Here is a 24,859-nt window from a genome sequence, read left to right on the forward strand (position 1 = left end):
AGGCGTATCATAATGCTGCGAAAGGGTGTCTTTTTTGTCTGCATCTGATGCTAAAATCACTGACCAAGTGCCTGTATTTGACGACTTCCGAATGAGAATGGGTTGGATGCCATTAATGTTTACATGTCGTGCTGTCATGAGCATGAGTTGTACATCAATAGCTGGACCACTATCTTAGAAAATGGATGATTGTGATGTTTTACGGAGGCGTCTGGAATATATTTCATTGGAAGAAAAAGATATGGGTGAAAATTAACAATTCTGCAATTACTGAAAAGGTCCTAATAAAAGACCATAAACAAATGCTTTTTATATGAAAATGCTCAATTTATTGTATTAAGGCTACCATCCATTCGAGCATACTCAAAAAGTTGTGTTGAGCCAAGCGCACCCAAGGAGGCTAAAAAGGTTGAACCCAAAGGACACCTGAGCATATGTATTCCTTTATTCCCTAGCATTCTCTTCTGTAGCCTTTCAACATTGCAGCTTTATTTACATTGAGCATTTGTCTTACCCCATAGCTCCTCTGTGGTCAAAGACCATGTCCTGGCCTTCACTTAACAGCCTTGATATTACCTAGCTTCTTAGTGCTCAATGAGCTAGCAGTAGATGCATGCTTCATTCAGCGTGGTGATGTGGTTGATGGATATATATTTTGGTAGAAAGAAAATAGTTCCTACATGTAACTGCTCACAACAAGGTCTGTGAATTATCTTGAGTAATCGGGTCGTGATTGCTGGAAAGAGACGTGCCGTAGGGTTTTCCAAATATATGTTTTGGTGCTTTGAGCACCATAAGCCGAGTGTTACTGTATGTAGTTCCATTATATTAGAGAGAAAGCAGACATCTCTCCAGCTGATATCTCCAAAACTTGGCAACTCACACCAGAACCATCTAGATCAATAAGTAGCACCACAGGTAAGAGCAAAGTTTAGCTACTGTAAACACAATGTAGTCTTGTATAGTGACTGAGCAGGTATTTACAGAATCATGGTTTTTGTTTGACTGTTTCTGGACCCCACTGAAACACTGCATGTGGTGTATCTTCCCCTCTTTAGTAGATGTATCAGAGGTTTGGACTTGACTCACATGACAAATTCAAAATAGACTTGCAACTCGACTTGGCCTTTAACATCAGTGACTTATGACTTCACTTGAACTTGAGCTTTTTGACTAGAAAAAACAACTATAAAAATGTGTGCCAAGAATCAATTCATTTCCAAATTCAACATTAAGGCTATTTATTCCCAGCAAGTCATCACTAAATTCCCCAGATGATCCACTTTCCTTGAACCAGTCAGACAGCATCCAGTCAAGTTACAGGAGAGAACCATAAGAACTAATGTTACGTCACATGTGCCAGTTGGAAGAAATGATACCAAAAATAAAGTTTGTTTCTTACAAAAACTATGCAGTGGTCGACAAAAAAATAAAAAGAAAAAAATTGCAGTATGCACAATATGCAGGTCAACTACCAACAAACTTGTTTTAACAAATAAACACATTTTAAACTGACTTAGGACTTGAAACTCTCAAGTTACAGACTTAGGACTTGACTCGGGACTTGCCAGTCTTGACTTAGGACCTTAGTCCCACCTCTGAAATGTATCAACCTGTAAATGATAATCAGGAGTAAAGCACATGTAGTCTACAGTACCTGTCAGAAGTATCTGCTCCCTTTCAGACTTTGTTTGATTGTTTTTTTACAAAATGTAATTATATTTTTGACACTCAATAACAGAAAAAACTTAAATGCCAGAGAAAAATATTAACTTCTTTGTAAACCAAAACCAATAAAGAAAAATCCGTAATAAATCTGTGGTAAAATAAACCTATCAGGAGCATGATATTAGAATGCAATAGGAGAAGAGCCGTAGTAAGAGAGTCCAAAAAGAGGACTGCGAGAACTGATAACTCACCAGCAGCTTAATGGCAGCATGGCATGCTAATTGTCACTGTTAAATAAAAGCCACAAAACATCTGGTGGGAGTCGGACAACAGCTGGAATATTTCGCAGCATGGTGAAACTTTAAGAAACCTTATTTAAAATAATCATACACTATTCGCCCTTACTTTTTTGGTAGAAAATTCCTGTGGAGCTGGATATGAACTTGTTTGCTTGGACTCACAAAGGGATGTAGCCTCTTTCTGGCATACTTTTTAATTTAGCTTTTTAGAGAATACATTGATCACATCCCTGACTGTTTATATGTAACCGATGTCTACATGAATCTGGTTCGCTTAATTCTGTCTCATGTCCAAGACGCAGAACAATTAAGAAGTCACCAGGTGAGATGATTTTAAGCATTATTTATTTACTTAATGTACCTGTATTTTATTCACTCTTAGAATATCATCAGTCATTAATTTCTGATACAACTTTATGTGTTTGTCACTTCCCATCTTATTAATCTTGATGAACTGTCTAGTCTGTATGACAGTGTCATACAGACTAGGTTTCCATGAGTGTGTGTGAGTTTACCTTGACCGATTATAGTACTTTTCTAGTCTGTCCTCTATAGAAATACTTAACCATTTCTAGGCTTTTTTTGGAAAAGATTGACCCAATGTCTACTACAAGGGACATGTTATAAAACATAAATAAATGATTAAAGAGAGCATTGTATTATGTGACTTACCTACCAATGACTTAAATTGTGTAGTAAAACATTAAAACTTTTTTTTTCTGGGTCTCAGGAGGAACAGTGGATGAAGATTGTTTGCCTGAAGTGGAGTTCTGCCCCCTAAAGTGGCCAAACAAACAAAAACTGATTAATACCACTTTAAATATGAATGAAGTTTCACTCACTATAACAAAGAACACCACAGATTAAGGTGTTAGGGTGAAACTGGGAGGAGTCTCACCTTAGTCAGTCTTATCCATGTTAACAGAACATACCCTTAACCACAATTCCAGCAGATAATGCAACAGCAACATTCAATAAAGGTAACGTTACAAAATTTGGCTCCATTACAACTCACAAGTTTCACACACAAAACAACTGTCTCACACTAAACACGTTTTCCAAACAAATACAACATGCTAGTGTTATTAGCACAAGCCTGTGGTATTTTACATTGTATAAATTAACCTAGCGACAAGCAGAGATTTCCTCTGCTCATATGAAGGCAGGATAAATCCCACACAAGACTTAAAATGCTACTTGTGGGGGCTTTATTGTCTTCACAACTTATTGTTTCTTATCAGTGAAATAAAAGTAAATAAAAGGGAAATGCTTTTCAGCTTAAAAAATAGCACGGAGGTCTGCATTGTAGCGACTTGTAATTACATTTCTGGGGAGGTGTACATCAGACTAATGTGGAATTTATACTTTGCGTTGAATCGATGCTGAAGCTACGGCGCAGCTTGACGTGCACCTCCCCAGAAATGTAACTGCACGTCCCTGTGACGCAGACCCCCTGTCTATTTTTGTAAGCTGAAACCATTTCCTCAGTGTAAGCAAAGCTTTTATTTACTTATATTTCACAGATAAGAAACAATAAATAGTGAAGGCAATAAAGCCTCCACAAAATAGCATTTAAAGTCTTGTGTGTAATTTATCCTTCAGGGATTTATACTTAGGGATTTATCCGGACTTCTTATGAGCAGAGGAATTCTCCACTCATCTGCTTATTTACATAATGTAAAATGCCATGGGTTTGTGCTGATAACATTAGCATGTTATATTTGTTTGGAAAATGTGTTTAGTATCAAACAGTTGTTTTATCAGTGAACCTTGTGTTGAGTTGTAACGGAGCCAAACTATGTGCCGTTACCTTTGTTAAATGCTGCTGTTGTCTCTTTCTTCGTTTTATATGAGAAGAGGAAAAGCATGCTAACTGCTAGGCTAATTTATACAATGTAAAATGCCACAGGCTTGTGCTAATAACATTGGGATGTTGTATTTGTGGGGAAAATGTGTCTGGATAAAGACAAGCGTTTGTCTGTGAGTGCTGCAAGTTTCAGTGAAGCCAAATTGGGTACTTGTTTTTGAAACTGTCTCTATGAAGCCATGTTTAATGTGTTTTTAATCAACTAAACTTTACAGCACTTCACAGAAACATCTGCCGCTGACTGGTGTTTTGGAGGTGTAACTGCAGAGTGACACAGACACACCACTGCACAAGTATAAATGCTCACAAAGGCGTAGGTGACGCGCTTAGGGTTAGCCGCAAAACTATAAATCCCGCTAAAGGCATAGGGTACAGCATTGATTCGACACAGAAGTATAAATCCCACTTAAGAGACCCAAAGGACTACAAAAAGACACGAGAGACACAAAACCACAATGTTATGACTGCAAAGAGACGTAAACTACCACAACAAAGGTGTGTCTTGCTCCTATGCAGGAGAGGTGGTGGGGCTCTTTGCATATCTGTGCCCAGGGGTCCATTGTCTCATGATCCGTCCATGCAAGTAGCGTATGTAACCACATCTGACAAAAGACAAATATTCAAGAAAATAGATACACAGCTGATGTAAGAGCAGAAGGAAGCTACTAAAATAAAAAGATGATAAATAACCTACACAAAAATGTAGTCATTCGATTTAAGAGTTTGAAAATGTGAAAGCTAACTTTATAGAAAACAGACCGAGCCGTATCATAATGAAAAGCCTTTTGCGCATAAGACCCTCCTTCGTGCCTTCATCCATTCACAGACCGTACTTTTTGAGCGACACATCTATCCACCAATCACATTCCATCTTGTGAGCTTATCGCTAGCCGGATATCCACTGAGTCATTATCCGAGGAGTTTCGACTTCGTTGTGGCGCCGATCGAAAGCTGTGAGTACTTCGTCTTTTTTGTGTTTTTCTCTGTTTCTTTCTGTTGATTTTATCGTCACTGTAGTTTTACACGTCTTCGGACATAACTGCATTCAATTAAATGCTTGAACTGATTTGTATTTGGTCCGGTCACACGAGACAAAATGGCTAACACCTGAAAGCTAGCTTGCTAACAGCAGCCATTCAAATTAAACGAGTCTGGCCACCGACTGCCTGACCAGGAAGTGAAAACGCAAAAACTTCTTTGACTTTTTTTTTCTTTTTAAATTCAGCTGTATATGAAGTCGTGCAGTTTTAGTTGTATTAAAAGTTAAAGGTTAGTAAGGACGAAGCTAAACATGGCACCTTTTGACAGATTAGGTTATTGTTTGCTCTGGTGGCGTTAAGCCTACAGCCGTCTCGATTACAGTCTTTCTATTTACTGAGGATGACGCCATGGATTCACCATTTGCTCCCTCACTGGTTACTTTCTGTTACTAACGACACATGGCGGCCTGTGTTGTCTCTACCCCTTTCAGAGAAGTACACTGGAGCAACAATGGTGAAGATTTTTATTGGGAACCTGTCTGAGCACACTGAGAAGGACGACGTTGAAGCTCTGTTTACTAAATATGGCAAAGTGACAGAATGTGCCAAGTTCAAAAATTATGCCTTTGTCCATATGGAGGACCGCAAGATGGCCAACAAAGCCATCCGTGAACTCCACCTCCATAAGCTGAACGGTAGGCCCATCAATGTGGAGCCCAGCAGAGGGAAGAACCAGGGCCCAGTGAAGCTCCACATAGCCAATGTAGAACAGGGCTTTGATGATGAGCTTCGTGCCCTCTTTGAAGAATATGGTACAGTCAGAGAGTGCGCCATTGTCAAGAACTTTGCCTTTGTCCACATGGACAATGCTGATGAAGCCATGGATGCCATAAAAGGCCTGGACAACTCAGACTTTCAAGGTAAGTAAATTTGATATTCTACTCTATGAATGAAAGGGAGTTTTTGGTGTTTCCATACTTTTCATTTTATGCCCTTTTTAGATTTGAAGGATAATGATTTTTCTCTCTCCCAGGAAAGCGCATACATGTTCAGATATCAAAAAGCAGACCCAGAGGGGCACCCGAGGAGGAGGACTATCCACCTCCGCCAGGCAGAGGCTATTATCCCCCTCGCTACCCAGGGGAGAGGCCCGAGCCTCCCTACAGAGGCCGCATGTCTGCTTACGGTCCTCCTCCTCCTCCACCTCCCCCTCCACCTCCCCCAAGACGAGCAGCTTATCCTGACCGTGGCTATGGCGAGCGAGACCCCTATCGGATGGTCGATTACTATGAGAAATACAGAGCCCGTCCTTACAGCATGCCACCCTACGATGACAGACGTTCTGGCGCCATCCCCCCTCCTCCGCCTCCTCCCCCGGCACTGGTTAGAGAACGTCTCACAATGGGGGGCCCTGACCCATACGAGCGGCGTGTGCTTCCACCTCCTCCTCCGTCCTACATGGCCAGGGATAGAAGCCCCATCAGACGAGCCCCCCCTCCGCCTGCTCCACCAGCTGGTAACGGGTATTCCTACGAGCGCTCCCGGCTCTCCCCGGTGTCCAGGGCTCCAATGTATGCACCTCCCCACCCCAGGGACTCCTTCTCCGAGAGACCACCACCACGATATGCAGGCTATTAGAGTGTAATTCAAGGTGAGAACAGAGAGGTGAGATGGTTCATTACATGATAACTCACATTGATAGAAGTAGGCATATATAGATATAGAGAATCTTGAATATGTACCGACATAAGGGCTGAATCCGTAAATTGAGGTAGAATCATGCTTTAAATCATCACCATCAGCCAAAGCTCTTAATTCCTGCAGATCTAGTCCAGCCAAGAGATCAATATACAACTAAACATTGCTCATAGAATCCTAAAATATTGCTGCTTTTAAGATCAAACATCAGTCTTGCGCGAATCCTGAGTAAAACGCGCTCCTTGACATGTGTGGTGTGCTCTCTTTCCAGGTTTAGAATATGACAAGATCGGCGTCGTCTGCTGATGTACGTGGCGCTATACATCCCCCTCGTCTATGGCGGATTGCGTTGCGTTCGCCTGAGACTTACTGGAAGATACTGTTTTGCAGACCGCCCCGTATTAAAACCATATGATTCCATGTCTACAGTTCACGTATACTTCTGAGCTGTTTATGCCTTTTCTGTTCCTCTGCTTGTTTTACTGTTCAAATCCTTCAAATGTTTTGCAGAATAGGATGCTGGCTTAGGTGCTAAGTCTATATCAGTGTGCCGCAGTACTGTTAAATGGCCAAAATCACCCTGCTCCTCAGTCTTTTTAAATGGATATGGCCTCTGGGAAACTGACATCATTTCATAACAAGGGAAGTCATTTAATGATGATATATCTAGTCTTTGTAAACAAAATTACTGTGTTCAGATTAATGTTATTGGTTGATTATAAAATGCTCATCAAAATAAGTTACAAAAAATTCAGTTTCGAGGGGCTTTAATATGATACGTGCTGTGGCAGGTTGTACCGTAATCTGTTCAGATTTGCGACACATGTCAGCATGGCTAGTCAAAAGTTCCAGTGTGGTTTTGTTCTTTTTACTTTTTGTGTTATCTTTTCTTGCGAAACTAGAACATATAGCACCAATATGTATGATTTTATTTACTTTACAATTTTCTTTTCATTTGAAGGCTTTTTAATAAACAAATCAAACCAAACCGGCGTTTTAACTGTCAAATTCTTCCTCGTAGGACAGGCCTAATGTTCACCAGGCCGGACACAGTTAGTGCTACTCAGGCGTTAAGCTCTTTACACGTTTTAGTTTGATTCTTCACAGCCTTAAGAGGTATCAGCTTGACACATGGTAGGTGATGTTTTCTTAGCCCTGAAAATGCTGGAAACGTGAGACATTAGGTCATTGTTTGCGAAGCACCTTCCAATCTGCTTTACATTGAAATCTTGTGATGATGCATGGTCACCTGAGCAACCAAGTCTGCGACGTGAAGTGAGACATTGAGAAATGTTTGCGCAGCTGTTCCCTGACTGGCGACCTGATGATGCTATAGATGATTACTAACTTTGTAAAATGCTTCTTTGCAAACTTAAATATATACTATGCAGGATTTCCCCTCCCCAAAAAAAGTTTTGACTCAGACAGAAGTAATGCATCTCAGTTATCACTTTGACCCACTAGAAGTGAGGTTCTTTTGCATCCTTGAAAAGGAAAAAGGGGCATTGAATTATAATATATAATAATATATTAAGAATAAGGCTTAAATTTGTATTATATAAATAAAAAAATAAATGTCTTTAAATCATTCTTTCAAAAGTCTTTTAAAATGATAAGACATGGGAACTAGGATTTTATGAATTGTTTTCTGATGTATATTTAAAGGGAAAGATTCACACATCCAGCTGTCACAGGTGTGTTGGAAAGAATCATTTGAGCCTTGAAAAGAACATCCTGCACACTGCTCTTGCTTAGCATCAAAATGTATTGATTGTACTAACGTTTAGGTCCCTCTGGACCTTCTTGACGAAGGTCAAGAATATTAATGAAGGTCCAGAGGGACTGAAATGTGAGTATAATCAATAATTTGTGATGCTGACCAAGCAAAGTGTGCGGGATTGTCTTTTTAGGTCTGACATTGCATTGTAAAATCTCAAAATAAATGGTAACATTGTTTTCATTAACATTAACCAGATCAGGATAGTGGAACCAACAACACCATGTATTTTATGCAAAAAGTTCATCAAGTTCAAATCAAGCCAGTGTAATCTCACATATGGAGTGAGAACCACAAAACTGTAAAGACAACCTGCTAATAAATGCCAAGTATCTCCCATTTAAGTTCTGCCCTCGTCTTGACCACAGTATTGAAAAGTCATGTTTTATGATTACAATTAACATTTTGGCAAAATTGTACCTAACCCTAATTAACTGATGTCAGTTCATTTTTTTTTTTTTTCTTTAACTTTGATTATTGTAAAATTGGTATTAAATTTAGTTCCAAGTGGCATTAAAAATATTAAAAAGGCTTAAATCTAACTTGTCTAAAGCTGAAGAAACCCTGTAAAGTGAGTGAAAAGTGTGTGGTGGTGTATTTCTTTCACAGAGACTCCGCTCTATTCGGGATGTTTATGGGTGTGCATCCCCACAGCGCTCAGGTGAGGTCTGGACTTAAAATAAGGTTGTGTCCAGTTGGTGGACTGTAAGCAGCAGACATCCTACAGTGCTGAAAAAAACTGAATTATAGCGAGGCAAAACACCAAGTGAGAGAGAATCTGAGTTTGGCTTTCACTTTCGCTGTCATTATGAACAATCCTGTGTAGTAAACCTTTAAACAATATCATTCCCTTCTAAGACTCCAAATTAATATAGCTAATGGAAGCTTTAGCTGTCCACAAACCCAGGAGTGATGATAAAAAGGGCAAACAGATTAACTGTCACCTGCTGCTCTGTATTGTCCCTGGCACACACAGAGCTGCATCTCCTAGTAACCGGTGTCCATTGCCTACCTTGTGTCAAGCCAATTCATGGTTTTCCCACAAGTAAAACAATGATCATCTGAGCTTTGCGATGGCCCATGTTTTTGTCATCATGCGACAATTGTTCTTAAGTCTTAAATTACATTCTTCATTTCTCTGTCATTGAGTTCAAATTACATATTAGTTACACTCTACCTTACCCTCAACATTTCTAACTTTATATATTTGTACCATAAATTGCATGCAGTCTTGGTATTCTTAGTATTTGTGCTCTTTGTAGGTTGTTAGACTCTATGCAGGACATGCCAACTCATGGTAAGTCATCTTCGGAAGATGTGCAGCAATGCAGCATCCAGTAGAGAAGAGGTAGGTGTTGTTCAAACTTCTCTGCAAAACACCTCTTACTAATGCTACAAATAGTCTCCTGCCTCCCTCTTGTGTTTTTGTATTTAAACTGCAGTGCTCCTTCATTCTAGATAAAGTCACAACTCTAAAATTGTATTTTCTGGATGCCTCAGCGTTTTTTGTTTTTTATTGTGTTGTGATCAGTGATGAGTGTGATCACTGATGCTGTCTCTTTGTCTGCAGGCCTGTCTCTGCTCTGGCAGCTGTAGTGGGTCTTGGAGTGAATTCACAGGAGTTTGTTGTCTCTAAACATTCCAAGCTGGGAAAAGATGGGATCATCAGACAGTCCTGAAGATAACGGTAAAGCATAATGATTACACTATGAAGTCCATAACAAGGATGTCTGCAGGTCCTTAAAAAGTCTCAATGTGCTAAATTCAGTTACATAAATGTAAGTCCTTGAATTTGAATTTGTGAGGTATTTGCGTCAAACATTTGATTGATTGAAGTTAATCTTTTACTGACTGTCAGAATGAGTCAAGCTCCCCTGCATCCACATTTGTGATGTTACAAATCTTTAAACTTACCACTTGACTGAAGACTGTCTTTCTACTTTGTAGTTCCACTTACCTGAAGGCAAAAAAATGGATCAATCTAAATCACTTTAACCCTGTGGGCCCGAACGATGCAAAGTGCGTCCAAATTCACACCTGTTCTTCTCTATGGGTTTTCTCCACCAATGTTCGTCATAGTGAGAAGCTACTCATACCACGTGAAACAGCGGAACCACAACTTTCCGACAAGACCGGGCACTTGTTGGTAGTCCAGTGTTTTCACAAGGAAAATAAATTATAATGTTACACTAAAATTATGTATAACGAAGCTTTCATACAGCTTTGCACACACATTACTCTTGGATGGATTACTTGCGAATGCAGGGTCTTACAGAAATGCCACGCACATCACATGAAAGCGCAGTACCGGAGCTTTCCGATGATACCACACACAAAATTGTGCTGTCATTTCAGCACACGTCCATGTCACGTGTATTTCAGCTGTTCGAATATCTGAGCCTGTCAGTGGCAAAAACAAGCACTTTTAATGGATGAGATTACATTGCAGCTTGCTTTGCTGCTGCAGCACTCTCTCAATACTGCACCAACTTCAAAAACTGTTGTCTCCATTACTCATGTTTGAAACATGGGAAAATGTTCAAAACTACCAATGTTGCCCTTCAAATTTAGGGGAAAAAATCCACAAGAAAACCTCACACTACCCAATGCGTTAAAGAAAAATGGGAAAGAGAAGATACTGGAAGAGACATGGATATGTGTAAATTTCAGTGGAAATGCAATAACTAATGTGCGGTGTGAGTTTGGGTGGGAATGTTTAAACCGTTTTTTTTTTTTTTTTGTTACACAGAAGAAGAAAGCACATTTTGCTGGAGCAATGCCAAATGTTGGAGACATTGTAGGTTTTAGGATGCCATTCACTGGCATGTATTCTGGGAGTGTCCAGTGATTAGGCCTTTTGGGACAGAACATACTTGCAAGAAAGTCCTCACAAGGTGCTGGCTGCCTCCTGAACCCCCCCAGTAAAGGAGTGGAAAGATAGTGTGAATGATATTCATGTTATGGAAAAGACTACTTTTTCCTCTTCATCTTCAGAAAAATGTATTTCAAATGTCATTAAATTCTGGGCCAAGTAGGTGAAATATGTAAGAACCTTACAGCCTGATTTTGTGGAGGACTCAGACAAAAGACTCTGATCTTTATACTAGCAAACCTCAGTGACGGTTTTTTTTTGTCTTTGGTCTTCCCCTGACATATATTTCATGGCGCTTGTATGTACACTTAATTTCTCCCAAAATGTACAAAGTTGTTAAATTTTGAAAAAATATCTGAACAATACGGGAAATTACTCTGTGTGTACCGTGACTTATTGTTAGATAAGCTGCTGTTGAGAAAAAAAAAAAAGTAAAAAAAAAAAGGTTTTGTGCATCAAATTTAAATGAAGATACCCTAATAACAGACTTGTCTGTCTTATGAGTTTTGAGTGAAGTGTCAACTGTTTGTCTTTTACAGGAAGTGGATTGGGTTCCTTAGTGAGAGTTTGGTCCATTGGCTGGTGAGCTGGTGCGGATGTCCAGTCCTCGGAAAACCTCCGTTGTTGAATCTGTGTTCTCTGCAGTTGATGGCCAAAACTGTATAGTGTTACAATCACTGGATATTGGCCTGAAAAATTGACTTGAAACCTTATCATGACCTTTTACACACAACTGTGACCCTTGTTTTTCTGTTATCTTTAAATTCATGCCTTTGAACTTTTTATGAACCTCATACTTAAGTATATAAGCACTTGAATACAAATGTTTGTAGCAAATGTGTTTATAAATCATCCTTGATTTTTAATATTAATGATGATATAGACTATTAACATTGTGTTTTCAGTATGAAAAGTTAAAATGGTAAATAAACACATTTTTCTCAAAGTGAGAACTAATGTCGTAGTCGTCATGTCTTATTCAAACAACTTTGCTATTCTCTTGTAAATAACATGAAATAATAAGGCTACAGAATCCACGTTTTACTCAATTCAGCTGTGTTGTTACAACCTAAGAAAACTGACAATTTTTTGTGGTTTAAAAAAACCTTTTTTACAATGTCCTCTTTCCTGATTAAATTAATATATGTTGAGCAACATGATGCTGTTTTTGTGACAAAAGGATGTTTAAAAAAAGGCTACAAGACTTAAAATAGATCACTACAGCTGAAAAAATAGCCCCAAACTAAATTTTATCTTTGAAAAATATGCTTTCTGTATTTGCTTAAGTGGTTCCAGCATGCACTGGGTGAGAGGCAGGGTACATCCTGGACAAGTAACCAGCCATATAAGGATAGATAGGCGCCTAGTTGCTCTTAGAAAGAAAACAACGAAGCAATGACACAAAGTAAAACTGAAAGGAGATCCTCCCAGGTCTTCCACAGAACGAGAAGTGTCATTTTCTCCGTTCCCTTTTTCCAAAGTTTGGTCACACACTGACATGAGTTCAGTTCAGATGAAGTGTTTCTTTAAGCACACTCCCATCTTGCTGGATTCAAGTTCTGAGAAATCATGCGTGGTGTTTAGGGTGTTGTGTTGCGTGAAAGCAGTTTTATCACCTGCAAGGTCACATTCCAAGCTTTTATGACGTTTGCCCATCATTTTTGTAGTGCTGCCGTTGTTAACAATAACGCTGTTGCTCTGCTTCAGTGAGTAGGCCTAGTAAAGATCTCACGTCCCTTCTCCTGCTTGTAAATTCAATAAAATTAGATTAGGATTTTACAACCAGACTGGACTTTGTTCTAAAACTATTAAAATGTAACACCAATTTCTGGATGTGATCCAAACATGATTCCCGATACTGACACACTCACCTTTGCATCTGTATAGTTATTTATCTGATCATGTCAAGCTGAGTAGAGAATCTGATAAATATGCCTTCATAGTTGACATCTTAAGTACAATGTTAAGTATTTCAGTCTAATTTAGCTTTCATTCCATTCCGTTTATTTGAAAGCTACAGTTACATATGGCCAGTAAGAATATTAAAATACTGCTTACATGTTAATGTGTTAATAATAACCAGAGGTGGGATCAAGTCATTGTTTTGCAAGTCACAAGAAAGTCTCAAGTCTTTGCACCCAAGTCCTAAATCAAAACAGGGAAATCCAAGTCAAGTCTCAAGTCCCATATTTTGAGTTAAGTGTTAAATAAGTCATAATGAGCTCTTTCCCAAATGTAATGCCATTTAAACAAATAAGTAATAATACCATAAAATTTCAATTAAAAGCCTAGTCCCTTTACTAGCCTGATGTGGTGACGCATTTTGACAAATAAACGCCTGTCTTAATTAGACGCCTAGTCTGATTGCCAAGCAGTTCATTATTGTGGAAGTTCATTAGGCGTATAGAACCGTGTTGTCAGCTTCCTCAAATCATATATCAATTCCTCAATTACCCTGTAAGTTATTCATATTCTTTTAGTCCATAAAGGTCCTCAGATCAAAAAGATCAAAAGGGTTTTTCAAAAAAATGAATCCAAGTTTTGAGTATTGTATTAACAGGATAAAGTGGTGTGTGTCAGTGTGCCAGGTGCTGTAATCCTGTAGTGTCGTAACTCACTGTGCTGTCTGTCGGAGCGAGGTCAAATAAATGATTCATAATTGATATGTTATCTGAGGCCTTATTTTTAAACAAGTATTAGTCATACTGGTTTAAATAAACAATTTGATAGTATTTCCTCATTTTTGCTGAGCAACAGTTTTGTGTGAAAGGAAGTAAAAGCCTATCCCATGTAGACACCTGTCCCAAATATAGGCCTGTTGATTTCAGTGATTTAAGTTTGTCAAAACAAGTGTGACTCAGCTCAATCACAGAAACACAGTAGTGCTGACACTGTACTTTCATATCATATAGAAAATGTCTAACTCTTACTTCCTAAATTGGCTTGAGGGAAAGTATCACATATTTTTTCGACGAAAGTTTAAAGTTCAGGTGAGCTCACAAGTCATTGGTGTTTAAGGCCATGTTGAGTTGTCTTGTTTTGATTTTGCTGTGTCTAATTTGTGACTCGAGTCCAAGTCATGTGACTGATGCCCACACCTCTGGTATTAATTCTTGGTTTTATATTATATAATAATATCACATGTACTGTGTCTCTTGATATTTTTATAGTATCAATCTGATAATACTTTTGTTTGTAAGTGGAGTTTGGAATGTAGATTTTTTATTTGGAATTAAGTAATAAATTGTTGTATGGATACTTTTACTTGCTAAATTAAAGAAATGCTGTAAACAGAAAGTGCACATTTCCCAGAATTTGATCCCAAGAGCAGAAGTGTAGATGATTTTCTTTTGTCTGCATCAACTTATCGGTGTAACCTGAGCTCAAGCAAATTTGGACAAACTGGTTTCCATAATGTCACAAAGTAAGTGCTCTGTATTTAGAGTGTTGTGTATAAATGATTGCCATTGTTTACCTGATTAGTTGTCAAATTTATGGCTGATACACAATATTAAACAGCATTCACAAAAAAGACAATTTAATGTGCTCAAGTTAAAAATGTACAAACAATTAGCTTTAATACTTTATAGCATTTACACGTTAAAAGTAGCTGAATAATGTTAAAGTTTTAAGATCACAGCTTTTTAATCTACAAACATGAAGTAACAGATACAGGGTACAAAATACTACTATGATTTCACATTGCAAAGAGGGTTCCAATCCAAGCCTGTTTTGACTCTAATGTAACAACTACACAGTAATTTGTGTTGCCTTCAAATGCAAGTCAGTAGAAAAGTAAAAAGTCACATCATGAATGACACATGATGGTCTCATCTGTCTCAAGGGGTCCAATTATTCTGGGGTCACCTGGGGAACTGTTGATCACATATGAGCCTGTGTCCATGACAGGCGTCATACTAGGCATGCACATGCATGTCTCTCTGGACGGAGGCACTGTCAGCACCTCAAATTCCACCTCAAAGCTCCCCTTGGCCTCGCCAGACTCACGGATGATCAGCATCTCATACTCTCCGAATCGGATCAGGGCCTTGTCTGGGAGATCCATCCTTTCCAGGTAGCCCAGAACTGAGCCGTTCACTGACAGCCGTCCCTTTTGGCTCAAGTTCTGGATGGTGAACAGCATGCCCGGGCTCTGGGGGGTGCGGTAAGCGTGGATGCCCAGCTGTTTGCGGGACACCCGGGCATCAACCAGGGCGTAGGTGCAGGCCTGGCCGTCACGTCCCAGCCTGAGGGGATCATCTGCTGAGTGTTTGCTCCTGTTCCCCAGAGGAAGCAGCCCGTACAGGCCCTTACAATTCTGCTGAGGGTTGTAAAGCTTGATGTGGAGACAAGTCAGGAGATCCTCCTCTGTCTCCATTGTCTGGGACACACTCATCATGAAATAAAGTTCCTGATGCAATCAGTAGAGGGTGTATTGTACCTATTGACCTTCAGTGATGAAAGGCTGCTGGGACAGAACACAAACAAACCTATTAGGAATCCAGTGAGATGAGGCTGTTTACCACTCAAAAGAAAAGTAAAGTAATACATTAACTGCTGCTTAAGAGGTCACTGTCTTACCTGAATGTTGAAGATAGTTTTCCTGAGTCTACAGAAAAGCTGGATCACATTGATCCTACAGAAAACACTCAGAGGGAACTAACGGTACTGCTGCTGCGGCTGCTGCTGAGAAACAAACAGGAAGACTCTCCCTGCCTGCTCTTCGCAAGCTTTTGTCCTCCCCACTCTTGAGTTTCGTCACTCTCACAAGACCCAGTGCAATGCTGCTTTCAAGTGCAAACTCGGAAAAACACTGTAAGCAGTGGATGAGGTAATGCAGTGGTAACCAGATAGGAAAAGTCTGGATTTTCTTTTCATTTTTGTTAACATGAGATAAACACGGAAGTTAGATAGATAGACAGATAAAACTTCATTCATCTCCGAAGGGTAATTCACCTGTTCAGTAGTACCATACCAACAAAAAACACACTTCCCCTCATCAACAATAAAACAGAGATATAAAAATAGACATAAAATAAGTTAAAATGAGTGCATTCATAGAAATTAAAAATTACATTACACAAAAAAATAAATTAAATTGGCCATTCCACAGTCCAGATGTTCAACAACTGGGAAACAATAAGTATGTTACCCAATGTGACAGTCAAGCAACAGAATCTGCCACTTCAACAAAAACTAACACACAAAATAAATGTTCAGTGGACCACCAGCTAAAATTACAAATGTTTTTACCAAAGAGTAATTTAAATCAGTTTTCATGCCAAGTCATTGGCTTCACTTTAGAAGCAACACAAACAATAAATTTGTTAGCGGATTAACAGAGAATTAATCTACAATTTTGATTATTGTTGAATCTTCATTTGTCAGGCTAAATGCCAACATTTACTGGTTCATGCTTCTCAAAGATGAGCTTTTGCTGCTTTCTCTGTTTTGTAATGTTCTGAATGGGTTTCAGACACAAGAGACAGAATAATAGTAAAATAAAGAGGTCATCTTGAGTATAAAATGAGATTGATAAAACTATACTCACTGCTAACTTTGTGGCACTGTTTACTTTTTACTTTTATCATCGAATAGTTCATGAATGGATTGCTGTTCCCTAACATACGATTTTAAGATGAGCACCTGAACGTAGCATTGCAGCACCGAAAATTCCCCGATGATGCAACTTGAAACCGAAAGGAAGGAAGTCACCACAAGACTTTATATTTATTACTGACCATGCCCACCAACCATAGCGGGAAACTAAGCCCTGCTATAAAATGAAGTTGTTACACGTTAACGCGTGGCCGTTGATTTCGAGAAGTGGTTATTAACTTGAATTCCTTTTGCATTTCTAAGCAGTGAGAAGTGATGATATTGATTATTAAACTCTTACCAAACTTGGACAGGAATGGAAGGGGAGTGGAAGGGGATTTCGGATAAGACAGGGCTAAACATGCCGTGCCGTTAACTTTCTAATGCTTAAGGTGAAGTCAAGTAGGCCTAATTTGAGATACTGGTACCTAAAAAAACCCACCTACAATTCTGAAGTGTTACTTTTATATTTTGTTATGGATCTCATTTATATTTCTATAAAGGGATTAAATTGCCAAATAAAACATTAAGGAATCTTTGGATATTCCACACATCAAGAACCCCTCACTCCGATGACATATTTGGGTAAAGTGGGACAGTCAAGTCCATTTGTTAGTTCAGTCATTAATTCATAAAATCATTAACTTACCTAACTAGTCAATAAGAAAAAGATTGTCCAGCTTTTCTGCCGTTCTTTCCCTTTTTCTTTTGCTGCCTGTTTCCTTGGTGCAGTATCGTCTACAATGAAATCAATCAATTAATCAATCAATCAATCAATCAGTCAATTTTATTTATAAAGCCAAATATCACAAATCACAATTTGCCTCACAGGGCTTTACAGCATACAACATCCCTCTGTCTTTGGACCCTCACAGCGGATAAGGAACCCCCCCCCCCCCTATAAAACCCTTTAACAGGGAAAAAAAATCTAGAAACCTCAGGAAGAGCAGCTGAGGAGGGATCCCTCTCCCAGGACAGACAGACGTGCAATAGATGTCATACAGAACAGACCATATTAACGAATTTGCAGTAGTAATCCGTATGACAAAATGATTCATAAAGAGAGACAGAGACAGAGAGAGATGCAGGACAGACAGTAATGACAGTAGCTTACAACAACATTAATGAAAGTAGTAATATTATAATGATAATTGTGGCTATTGTGGTACAATATGTTGTAAGTATATATTAATATATGGTAGTATATGTATGTGACAATACATGTGTGCATGTGTGTGCTTGCACGGGGCTGACATGAACTCACTGCAGCACCTTTAATAGTTTTTAAATGACAAAAATACTTAAAATGTCTGTCATATCAAAGGGTGGCACATAAAAGTATAAATTATGATTTTATGGCACCTGGTAGCCATAAACATCTGGTTTCACTGTAGAAAATTGTCCCATTTTAGCAGAATTTTATGTACCATTTTACATGAATGCATTTAGTACTCATTCAAAACCCTTTCCCATATAAATTAGTGTATTGTGTGGCAGGTGGCACAAAAATGGAGGTGCACCAGGCAGTGATGCCTTTAATATATGGTTACCTGCAGGGGGAAGGGAGGCTGGTGCGATGAGACAGGTGCACATCTCATCCCATGCTGGTGTGTTGGGACGACTGGGACAGTGAAATGCAGAAAAACTGGCCTGCTTCCCTGCTTTGTTGAAGGTGCCTGGTAGACGGTAGGAAAGTAGATCGATGTACCAGAACATCAGTGGTGCATTAGCTGCTCTTGCCATGGGACCGTTATGCTATTTGGTTTTCTTTGTTTTTTTTCTACGTCTAGTCTGCCCTGGCAAATGAGCTGGTAATGGGCAAGAAGATGGGGGGTGTTGCCCTTGGGGCGGACTAGTTTTCTTTCTTTAATTGTTGGTTTTTGTTCACTTTATCTGCCTGCTCCCTACTTTAAACCCAGTCAGATGGTTATGGAAAGCTTAAGGTGTGCTGTGTGTGTTAGCACTTCAAGTGCAAGACATATTGATTGCAGTGTGCACTGGTGTGACAGTGGAACTTAAACCCTGCCCTGTAAGGTAGGGTAAACCCCGAGGAGGGTAAGGTGGGAGAATATAGATTGTAAAGTCAAGCTTCTGTAATAAAAAGACTGTTTCTCCCTTACTTCATTTCTTGTCATTTCTTATGCCAGAGACCTGTAGTGGGTGCAACAATTTAAGAAAAATATTTTCATTATCAGTCATTTTTTTCTTTAAATGCAACTTCCTATAACTACGTATTTGTTGTTATACCCTCATTGTGTTAGCTACAGTGCTTTTATTACCAAAAAGAGGAAATCAACATGCCACATGGCTTCTCTTACATGTTCTACTCCCAGTAATTTTTTGACTTTTTTTGGGCAGAACGCCCATCCTAGTAATCTCAGACCAATCAAAAATGATTGTAACATATAAGGACACTTGTAACAATGCAATAGCATGTTTGGTGATTGGCAACTGATATTTAAAGAGCCCAAGATGTAAAACCTTATTTGTCCCATTTTACCTGATGTCCCACTTTACCTGACTTTACCCTACAGAACTGGACATAAGTATATGACACACAGTCATTCAGTTAGCACGGGTTAGAAAATGTGTCGAATAATCATTTATGTAGGCAAAAACAAGGTGGGTACGGTCGCTAAACGTTTGTTGTCATTAACCATAAAACCCAAACCAAAACGAATACTATACCCTCCTGGACAGTGAGTGGCGGTGTGGTGATTCAGAAAAAAGACACATGAAGAAGAAGGGGAAAAGGGCAGACAAAAAGCAGACGGAAGTCACTCGGCAAAGTCAAGCTCCTGAGAGGGGTGAATTCTCTGTAGAGGCCGGCCGGCAAAAAGGTAACCTAAAATGTATACATCCGTGTCTTTATATTTTACATTTCACTGCATTTAAAATGGCGAATTATCAGCTTACTTCTGAATATAATATTCACCAGCTTTCCGCTTTCCGTTTGTACTAATATGGAGACCGGTGCTTTGTAGCGTAGCTTGAACAGCAAGCTAACCGTAGCTAGCAGCTAGCACTTGCAGATTTGCTAAACGGAAACCAGGAATTGCGTTTAGGAAATCGACACTGTATCGTTGTAGCAATAAAATTATCGGGAACGTTTTAATGTTGAAAGGTTATGCGTAGCGTTTGTTAAAATTATTAACTTAAGGCTTGTTGCGTTATTGCGTAAAATTGATGTCCGCCATTTTGCAACGAGCGGCCCCGTTTAATTCAAAGCTGCGACTATCATGCGAGAGAAAAGGATATAAGCACAGGGTTACTTCATGTAATAACGTCAGTAAACACCGAATGAGTAAAATATATTAAATATTTTGTTCTCTCTTTCCATTCCTCTTTGTTCCCTTTTCTCTCATTGCTCTGAATCAGATCTTTAACAATGGTGAAAATCTTTGTGGGAAACCTGCCCCGAGAGGCAGACCAGGAGGAAATCAAGGCCCTCTTCACTCAATACGGCACAGTCACAGAATGTGCTATCATCAAAAACTATGCCTTTGTTCACATGGATGACCGCAAGGCTGCCACTAAAGCCATTAAGAATCTGCACCTGTACAAGCTTCACGGCACACCAATCAACGTAGAGGCCAGCCACGGGAAGAACCAGGGCTCTGTCAAACTGCATGTAGCCAATGTAGAAAAGGGAGCTGATGATGAGCTCCGTGCACTCTTTGAGGAGTACGGTACAGTCACAGAGTGTGCTGTTGTTAAGAATTTTGCGTTTGTACATATGTCTAACTCTGACGAGGCCATGGATGCCATCAAGGGACTGGACAATACTGAATTTCAAGGTAAGAAAAGGCCAAAATGTGCAACAGTGAAAAGTGTAGTTGTGTCATGTTTTGATTTATTCCTAATAATTTAATTTGTTTTTCTGTATTCTTTGTATTTAGGCAAACGCATCCATGTCCAGATTTCTAAGAGTCGGCCTAGACACGATGAACGGGATGACTACCCCCCTCCTCCCCCAGACAGGGGTGGATATTGGCCCCCTCGCTATCCAGGAGAGAGGCATGAGCCTCCCCCACCCAGCTATATGAGAGGCCGTCTCAGCCATATCCCCCCAGGTTACCCTGCCCCTCCTCTGCCACCTCCTCCCCCTAGAAGAGCAGTTTATCCTGAACGTCCCTATGAGGGTGAGAGGGACAGGTACAGCGTGGTAGATTACTATGAGAAGTACAGAGCCCGTCCGTATGGCATCCCCTCCTATGAGGACCAACGTCCCGGCGCCCCTCCTCCTCCCCCTCCCCCTTCAGCCGTCGTCCGAGACCGTCTTATGACCTCGTCTCTTGACCCGTATGAGCGTCGTCCCCTCCCACCTCCTCCGTCCTCATACTATGCCCGAGATCGCAGTCCTCTCAGGAGAGCGCCAAGCGCGCCAATGCCACCCGCCAGTAATGGCTACTCCTATGAGCGCTCCCGACTCTCTCCGGTTTCCCGGGTACCTGCATACGGAGTTCCACGTGCCAGGGACCCCTACGCAGAACGGCTGCCGCCGCCACCCCCTGCACGCTACGCTTATTAAGCGAGGCCCTGACATGTGAAGGTGAGAATAGGTCTGAGGTAGACTGGTGTTCATATCTTTTCTAAAATTGCCATTCGTCCCTGTAAAGGCAGAGAGGCAGCTTATGACTTGTCCTGCACGCCACAGATCTTGAGGGGAAAACAGTTTGAAAGAGCATGCGTACGAAGTGCTATTCAACAAGTTGTAAACTCGTTGGTAATGCACATCTGTGCACTAACTTGGATTTCAGCTAATATCAGTATTAAATGTGTAGCATACTCCAACGAAGGCAGACTGTTCAGTCTGGAATCTGTGACTGATGAACGGGACTCGAGCTACAGAGGTCCACATGTAATAAGATGGAACAACGTGCTTTGTATCTACAGTTGCAGACAGTTCATTTGTGTCATTTGCTCTTTTTCCAGGATCGTCGTCCAACTGCGTCGCCGCTCGCCGCCTCCTGATGCACGTGACACTATCCTCTTCTGTCTGTGGCTGAGCGCGTTACGTTCCCCTGCGATGCTCACAGGAGGAACTGAATTGCCGACGTCCACGTCTGATTTTGTTTTTATTATTTTGGAAAAGTTTTTACTCGTTTTTTTTCCCCCTGATTGTTTTAGTTTGTCATTGTGCTGTAGTATTTTTTTATGCCAGACGTCTGAATTAGGCGTTTTTTTTTTTTTTTTTTAATTTGTACTTTTACGTTTGGAAAAATTAGTGTTCTGATGTTGTGTGTGTGACCATAGAAAGCTGAATAATTTCAGCTGAAGTCTCTAGGCGAAACTTGTGACTGTAGATTTAACTGAACTGAATTATGTTTGGTATTAAATCTAATCTCCACGTTGGTTCCTTCATGTTACGCTTTCCCATCGAAAATCAAACCTCCATGTGACGTTGCTGTGAAAATTTAAACTGGTAAGACGTAGGTTTGACAAATGTAGAAAGTAACTGTTAGTAGGACAGTTACCGCAAATCGTTCACATGTACCTGTATGTTGTCGAACTTGTTTTTAATAAACGGATTTGTGCAGTTAATGTTGTTCACAGATGTGCCCCAAATCATGCCCAGCGCTAAAACACCATTAGTGTAACCGCTTGAATTGATTCGCCTACTCTTTTAGGATCTTTCGAAAAAATAAACCTTTAATTAATGATTATTCGTTCATTAATGATGAACACACGCATAGCAAACTTGTTAAAGTCGTCACGCTGATTAAAGAAATATCACTCTTGTCTGGAATGCTAAAGCTTTTGTCATTGATCAGCGTGCCTTTTTACATTGTCTTCTTTACTTCCAAAATTGAAACTTGTTCATATAAAAGCCCAAGTAAAGAAGGGCGTAACACACTCCAGCCATTCTCCACCAGGTGAGATTTCATAGCTGAGGCTAGTTTACCTTGAATCTGGGGGGAGATGACATCAAAGGCTGCTGAAGACCTTCAGAGTCAAAAGGTAAGTCAAGGGCTTTAAGGACTCCTGGAGTAGAAACTACTGCAGACAGCACATGCTCACATTTAACTTTTCTAGGTAAATACTAGTTTATTACAGAGGTTTGTAACAGTGGAAATACATTTTTAGCATTTTACAGGTCCTAGATTGTTTGCTAGTAAAGTGTTTTTCACTCATTGCCTGTACACAACTACCCAATCAGTTCTAAGTCTACAATTTATTGACAGTGTTAGCTGGAGAAAACTATAGGCTACATGTATAGTTGATAGGCAAAGCACATCCGGGAAATTGGATACAGATTAAGATGTTAAAATCCAGTACTGTTTAAAGACCATGTTTGGCTTCTGGGACAGAAATGTTTTTGAAATTGGAAATTTAGAGAAGCATCCAGGATACATAGGTTTTGTTAAGCTGGGCAAGACTTAAGAGTTTGAATTGATCAGTAAAGTTTATGCTAGATCTTGCAGACAAGCATTTTAAACCTTGTAAAACATGATCTCAAGTGACACAATGAAATTGCTATATTAACTGATTTTACACAAGCAGTTTGATGGACATGAAAAGTTTACAGTACTTCTCATTGTATTGCTGTTTTGGAAGCTGATCCGCATGAATAAAATATTTACAACAGTAACATGGTGTCCCTGTTACCTAAAGTAATGCCATTAAAACTAAGTGTAATTGTTTACCCAAATGGCATTAAAAGAATAATTCATCACCAAAACGAGAATTTGTGCACCAATTACTGGTGCAGATGACCAGGATGGTGGTGTATTCAGTATTGTAAAAGTCATTCTGGGATTCAAAATATTGTCGTGAAAACATTTTCATTGTCAGTTATTCACAAAGTACAGGCCATGTAGACCTATGTTAATTCAGCATAAATACTTTAAGCAGGCTAGCAGATGTGCAGAGTGGATGACACTGAATAAGGTGGAAAAAATCTGACGCATGTTTCTGCAAACCACGGATGCGTAACATTTACTCGTTTTCGCTGAAAATACCCAGTTTTGGGGGCACTATCCTGGCAGGAAGAGCAGTGAGAGCTCAGTCAAAAAACAACTGCTTTTCATGCACCCAAAGAGCTGCAATGACATGCTACATCACAACTAGTTGAACTTTGAACTTGAACAGTGGTCTGCAGCTTGGTAGGCATTTTGCCGAGCAGTAACGCCATCCACCATCACCTCTTCCTACATTATGTAACTTAAGAACCACTGATATGCATGACACGTACAGATGTATTCATAGTTTGCAGAAACACACAATGCCAACATTTTCCTCTGGTGACTGGGCTACGCAAAATTAGGTTTTCCCATTTTTAGCCCAGGTTACAGATGAACAAGGAGCAGTCATGGAACTAATTGCAGTAAGAAGTAAGAATGGGTTTTAAAAAAAAATCTGAATTAATACATAGGTGACATGTAAAATTTTAGTGCCACAACAAGAACATTCCTTCTTTTGACACATCACTTTGAGTTATGTAAACATGTTTCCTGCAAACTAGGAATATGAATTTTTATATAAATATTACTTCAGATGTAATATTGATTCCTTCAGATTTCAGTGTCCTGGGTGTAGTTTTGTCTCCATTTAAGAGATTTTAAATACAGTGAACATGATCACAACACTAAACTTTCTTGTAGCTTTATAAAAGAATTTAATCTTGCATTATTAAGCGTACCACAGAAGTCTATCAAGCAGCCCACGTGCTGGATTACATGAAGTTTAAAAAGTGCTGATTAAGAGTTGTGTGGTTTGGTCGCCATATGCTGTAGGAAACATGCCACTGTGTAGAGTATGAAGTACTTTAAAAGAATGAATATACAATATATTTTTGTGGTTATAAGATGCAAAGAGCTTATGGATTCTGTAATTGAAACTTCCAATTTAGCTGTTACTATCACCACAGTGGAAAATAAAAAGCAGAGCACCAATACATAGGCATGCTCACTTCTGCATGCAAGCATGTCAGTTGTGCTGTGACCACACTGCTTCCTGTCAGAGAATGTTGATTTCACCCTTCCACTGCTGCAGGCCTCCATCTAAAACTCAGCCTAAGGGAATCAGAACATTCATCAACAGACAGAAGGATACAAACAGATACACATTAAAACTCAGCACAACCAAAAGATTGCAAAT

General features: G+C 39.7%; 3 protein-coding genes and 1 long non-coding RNA gene across 11 annotated transcripts; 2 read left to right on the forward strand and 2 right to left on the reverse strand.

Moving 5' to 3' along the window:
- Positions 1-2,202: 2,202 nt before the first annotated feature.
- On the reverse strand, positions 2,203-4,676 carry LOC144459613 (uncharacterized). Its single transcript, XR_013488459.1, has 3 exons — positions 4,529-4,676; positions 4,320-4,436; positions 2,203-2,744 (listed from the first exon to the last, which is right to left on the reverse strand). It is a non-coding gene; the product is annotated as an uncharacterized LOC144459613 (long non-coding RNA).
- LOC117246038 (RNA-binding protein 4.1-like) lies at positions 4,642-12,110 on the forward strand. 7 transcript variants are annotated; one of them, XR_004500677.2, is made up of 6 exons: positions 4,642-4,787; positions 5,306-5,734; positions 5,848-6,479; positions 9,552-9,637; positions 9,860-9,976; positions 11,701-12,110. XR_004500677.2 is itself a non-coding variant. In XM_078163765.1 (4 exons), exons 2-3 carry the CDS (start codon positions 5,326-5,328, stop codon positions 6,450-6,452), a joined length of 1,014 nt encoding a protein of 337 aa, XP_078019891.1. In that variant the 5' UTR covers positions 4,642-4,787; positions 5,306-5,325; the 3' UTR covers positions 6,453-6,465; positions 9,552-12,110. The 7 variants fall into 7 exon arrangements, 3 of the variants coding, with proteins under 3 accessions (XP_078019891.1, XP_033465574.1, XP_033465573.1); XR_004500676.2 differs by having other exon boundaries at positions 5,848-6,465; XR_013488458.1 differs by having other exon boundaries at positions 9,552-9,976.
- Positions 12,111-14,682: 2,572 nt separating this feature from the next.
- On the reverse strand, positions 14,683-15,903 carry tifa (TRAF interacting protein with forkhead associated domain). Of its 2 annotated transcripts, none has more exons than XM_033609684.2 (2): positions 15,743-15,903; positions 14,683-15,626 (listed from the first exon to the last, which is right to left on the reverse strand). In XM_033609684.2, the coding sequence occupies exon 2, from the start codon at positions 15,558-15,560 to the stop codon at positions 14,970-14,972; it is 591 nt and encodes a 196-aa protein (XP_033465575.1). In that variant the 5' UTR covers positions 15,561-15,626; positions 15,743-15,903; the 3' UTR covers positions 14,683-14,969. The 2 variants fall into 2 exon arrangements, with proteins under 2 accessions (XP_033465575.1, XP_033465576.1); XM_033609685.2 differs by having other exon boundaries at positions 14,683-15,629; positions 15,743-15,900.
- Positions 15,904-19,472: 3,569 nt separating this feature from the next.
- Positions 19,473-23,351, forward strand: rbm4.3 (RNA binding motif protein 4.3). The gene is made up of 4 exons (XM_033610178.2): positions 19,473-19,599; positions 20,138-20,556; positions 20,659-21,311; positions 21,695-23,351. Exons 2-3 carry the CDS (start codon positions 20,148-20,150, stop codon positions 21,288-21,290), a joined length of 1,041 nt encoding a protein of 346 aa, XP_033466069.1. The 5' UTR covers positions 19,473-19,599; positions 20,138-20,147; the 3' UTR covers positions 21,291-21,311; positions 21,695-23,351.
- The last annotated feature ends 1,508 nt before the right edge of the window (positions 23,352-24,859 follow it).

Source organism: Epinephelus lanceolatus, chromosome 22 (assembly GCF_041903045.1).
Source record: "Epinephelus lanceolatus isolate andai-2023 chromosome 22, ASM4190304v1, whole genome shotgun sequence".
Classification (NCBI taxonomy): domain Eukaryota; kingdom Metazoa; phylum Chordata; class Actinopteri; order Perciformes; family Serranidae; genus Epinephelus; species Epinephelus lanceolatus.

Coding starts and splice junctions, on each gene's coding strand:
- LOC117246038 (XM_078163765.1), top strand. CDS start 5,326: ATGGTGAAGATTTTTATTGGGAACCTGTCTGAGCACACTGAGAAGGAC. Junction 5,735..5,847: donor GGACAACTCAGACTTTCAAG/GTAAGTAAATTT, acceptor TCTCTCTCCCAG/GAAAGCGCATACATGTTCAG.
- tifa (XM_033609684.2), bottom strand. CDS start 15,560: ATGATGAGTGTGTCCCAGACAATGGAGACAGAGGAGGATCTCCTGACT.
- rbm4.3 (XM_033610178.2), top strand. CDS start 20,148: ATGGTGAAAATCTTTGTGGGAAACCTGCCCCGAGAGGCAGACCAGGAG. Junction 20,557..20,658: donor GGACAATACTGAATTTCAAG/GTAAGAAAAGGC, acceptor CTTTGTATTTAG/GCAAACGCATCCATGTCCAG.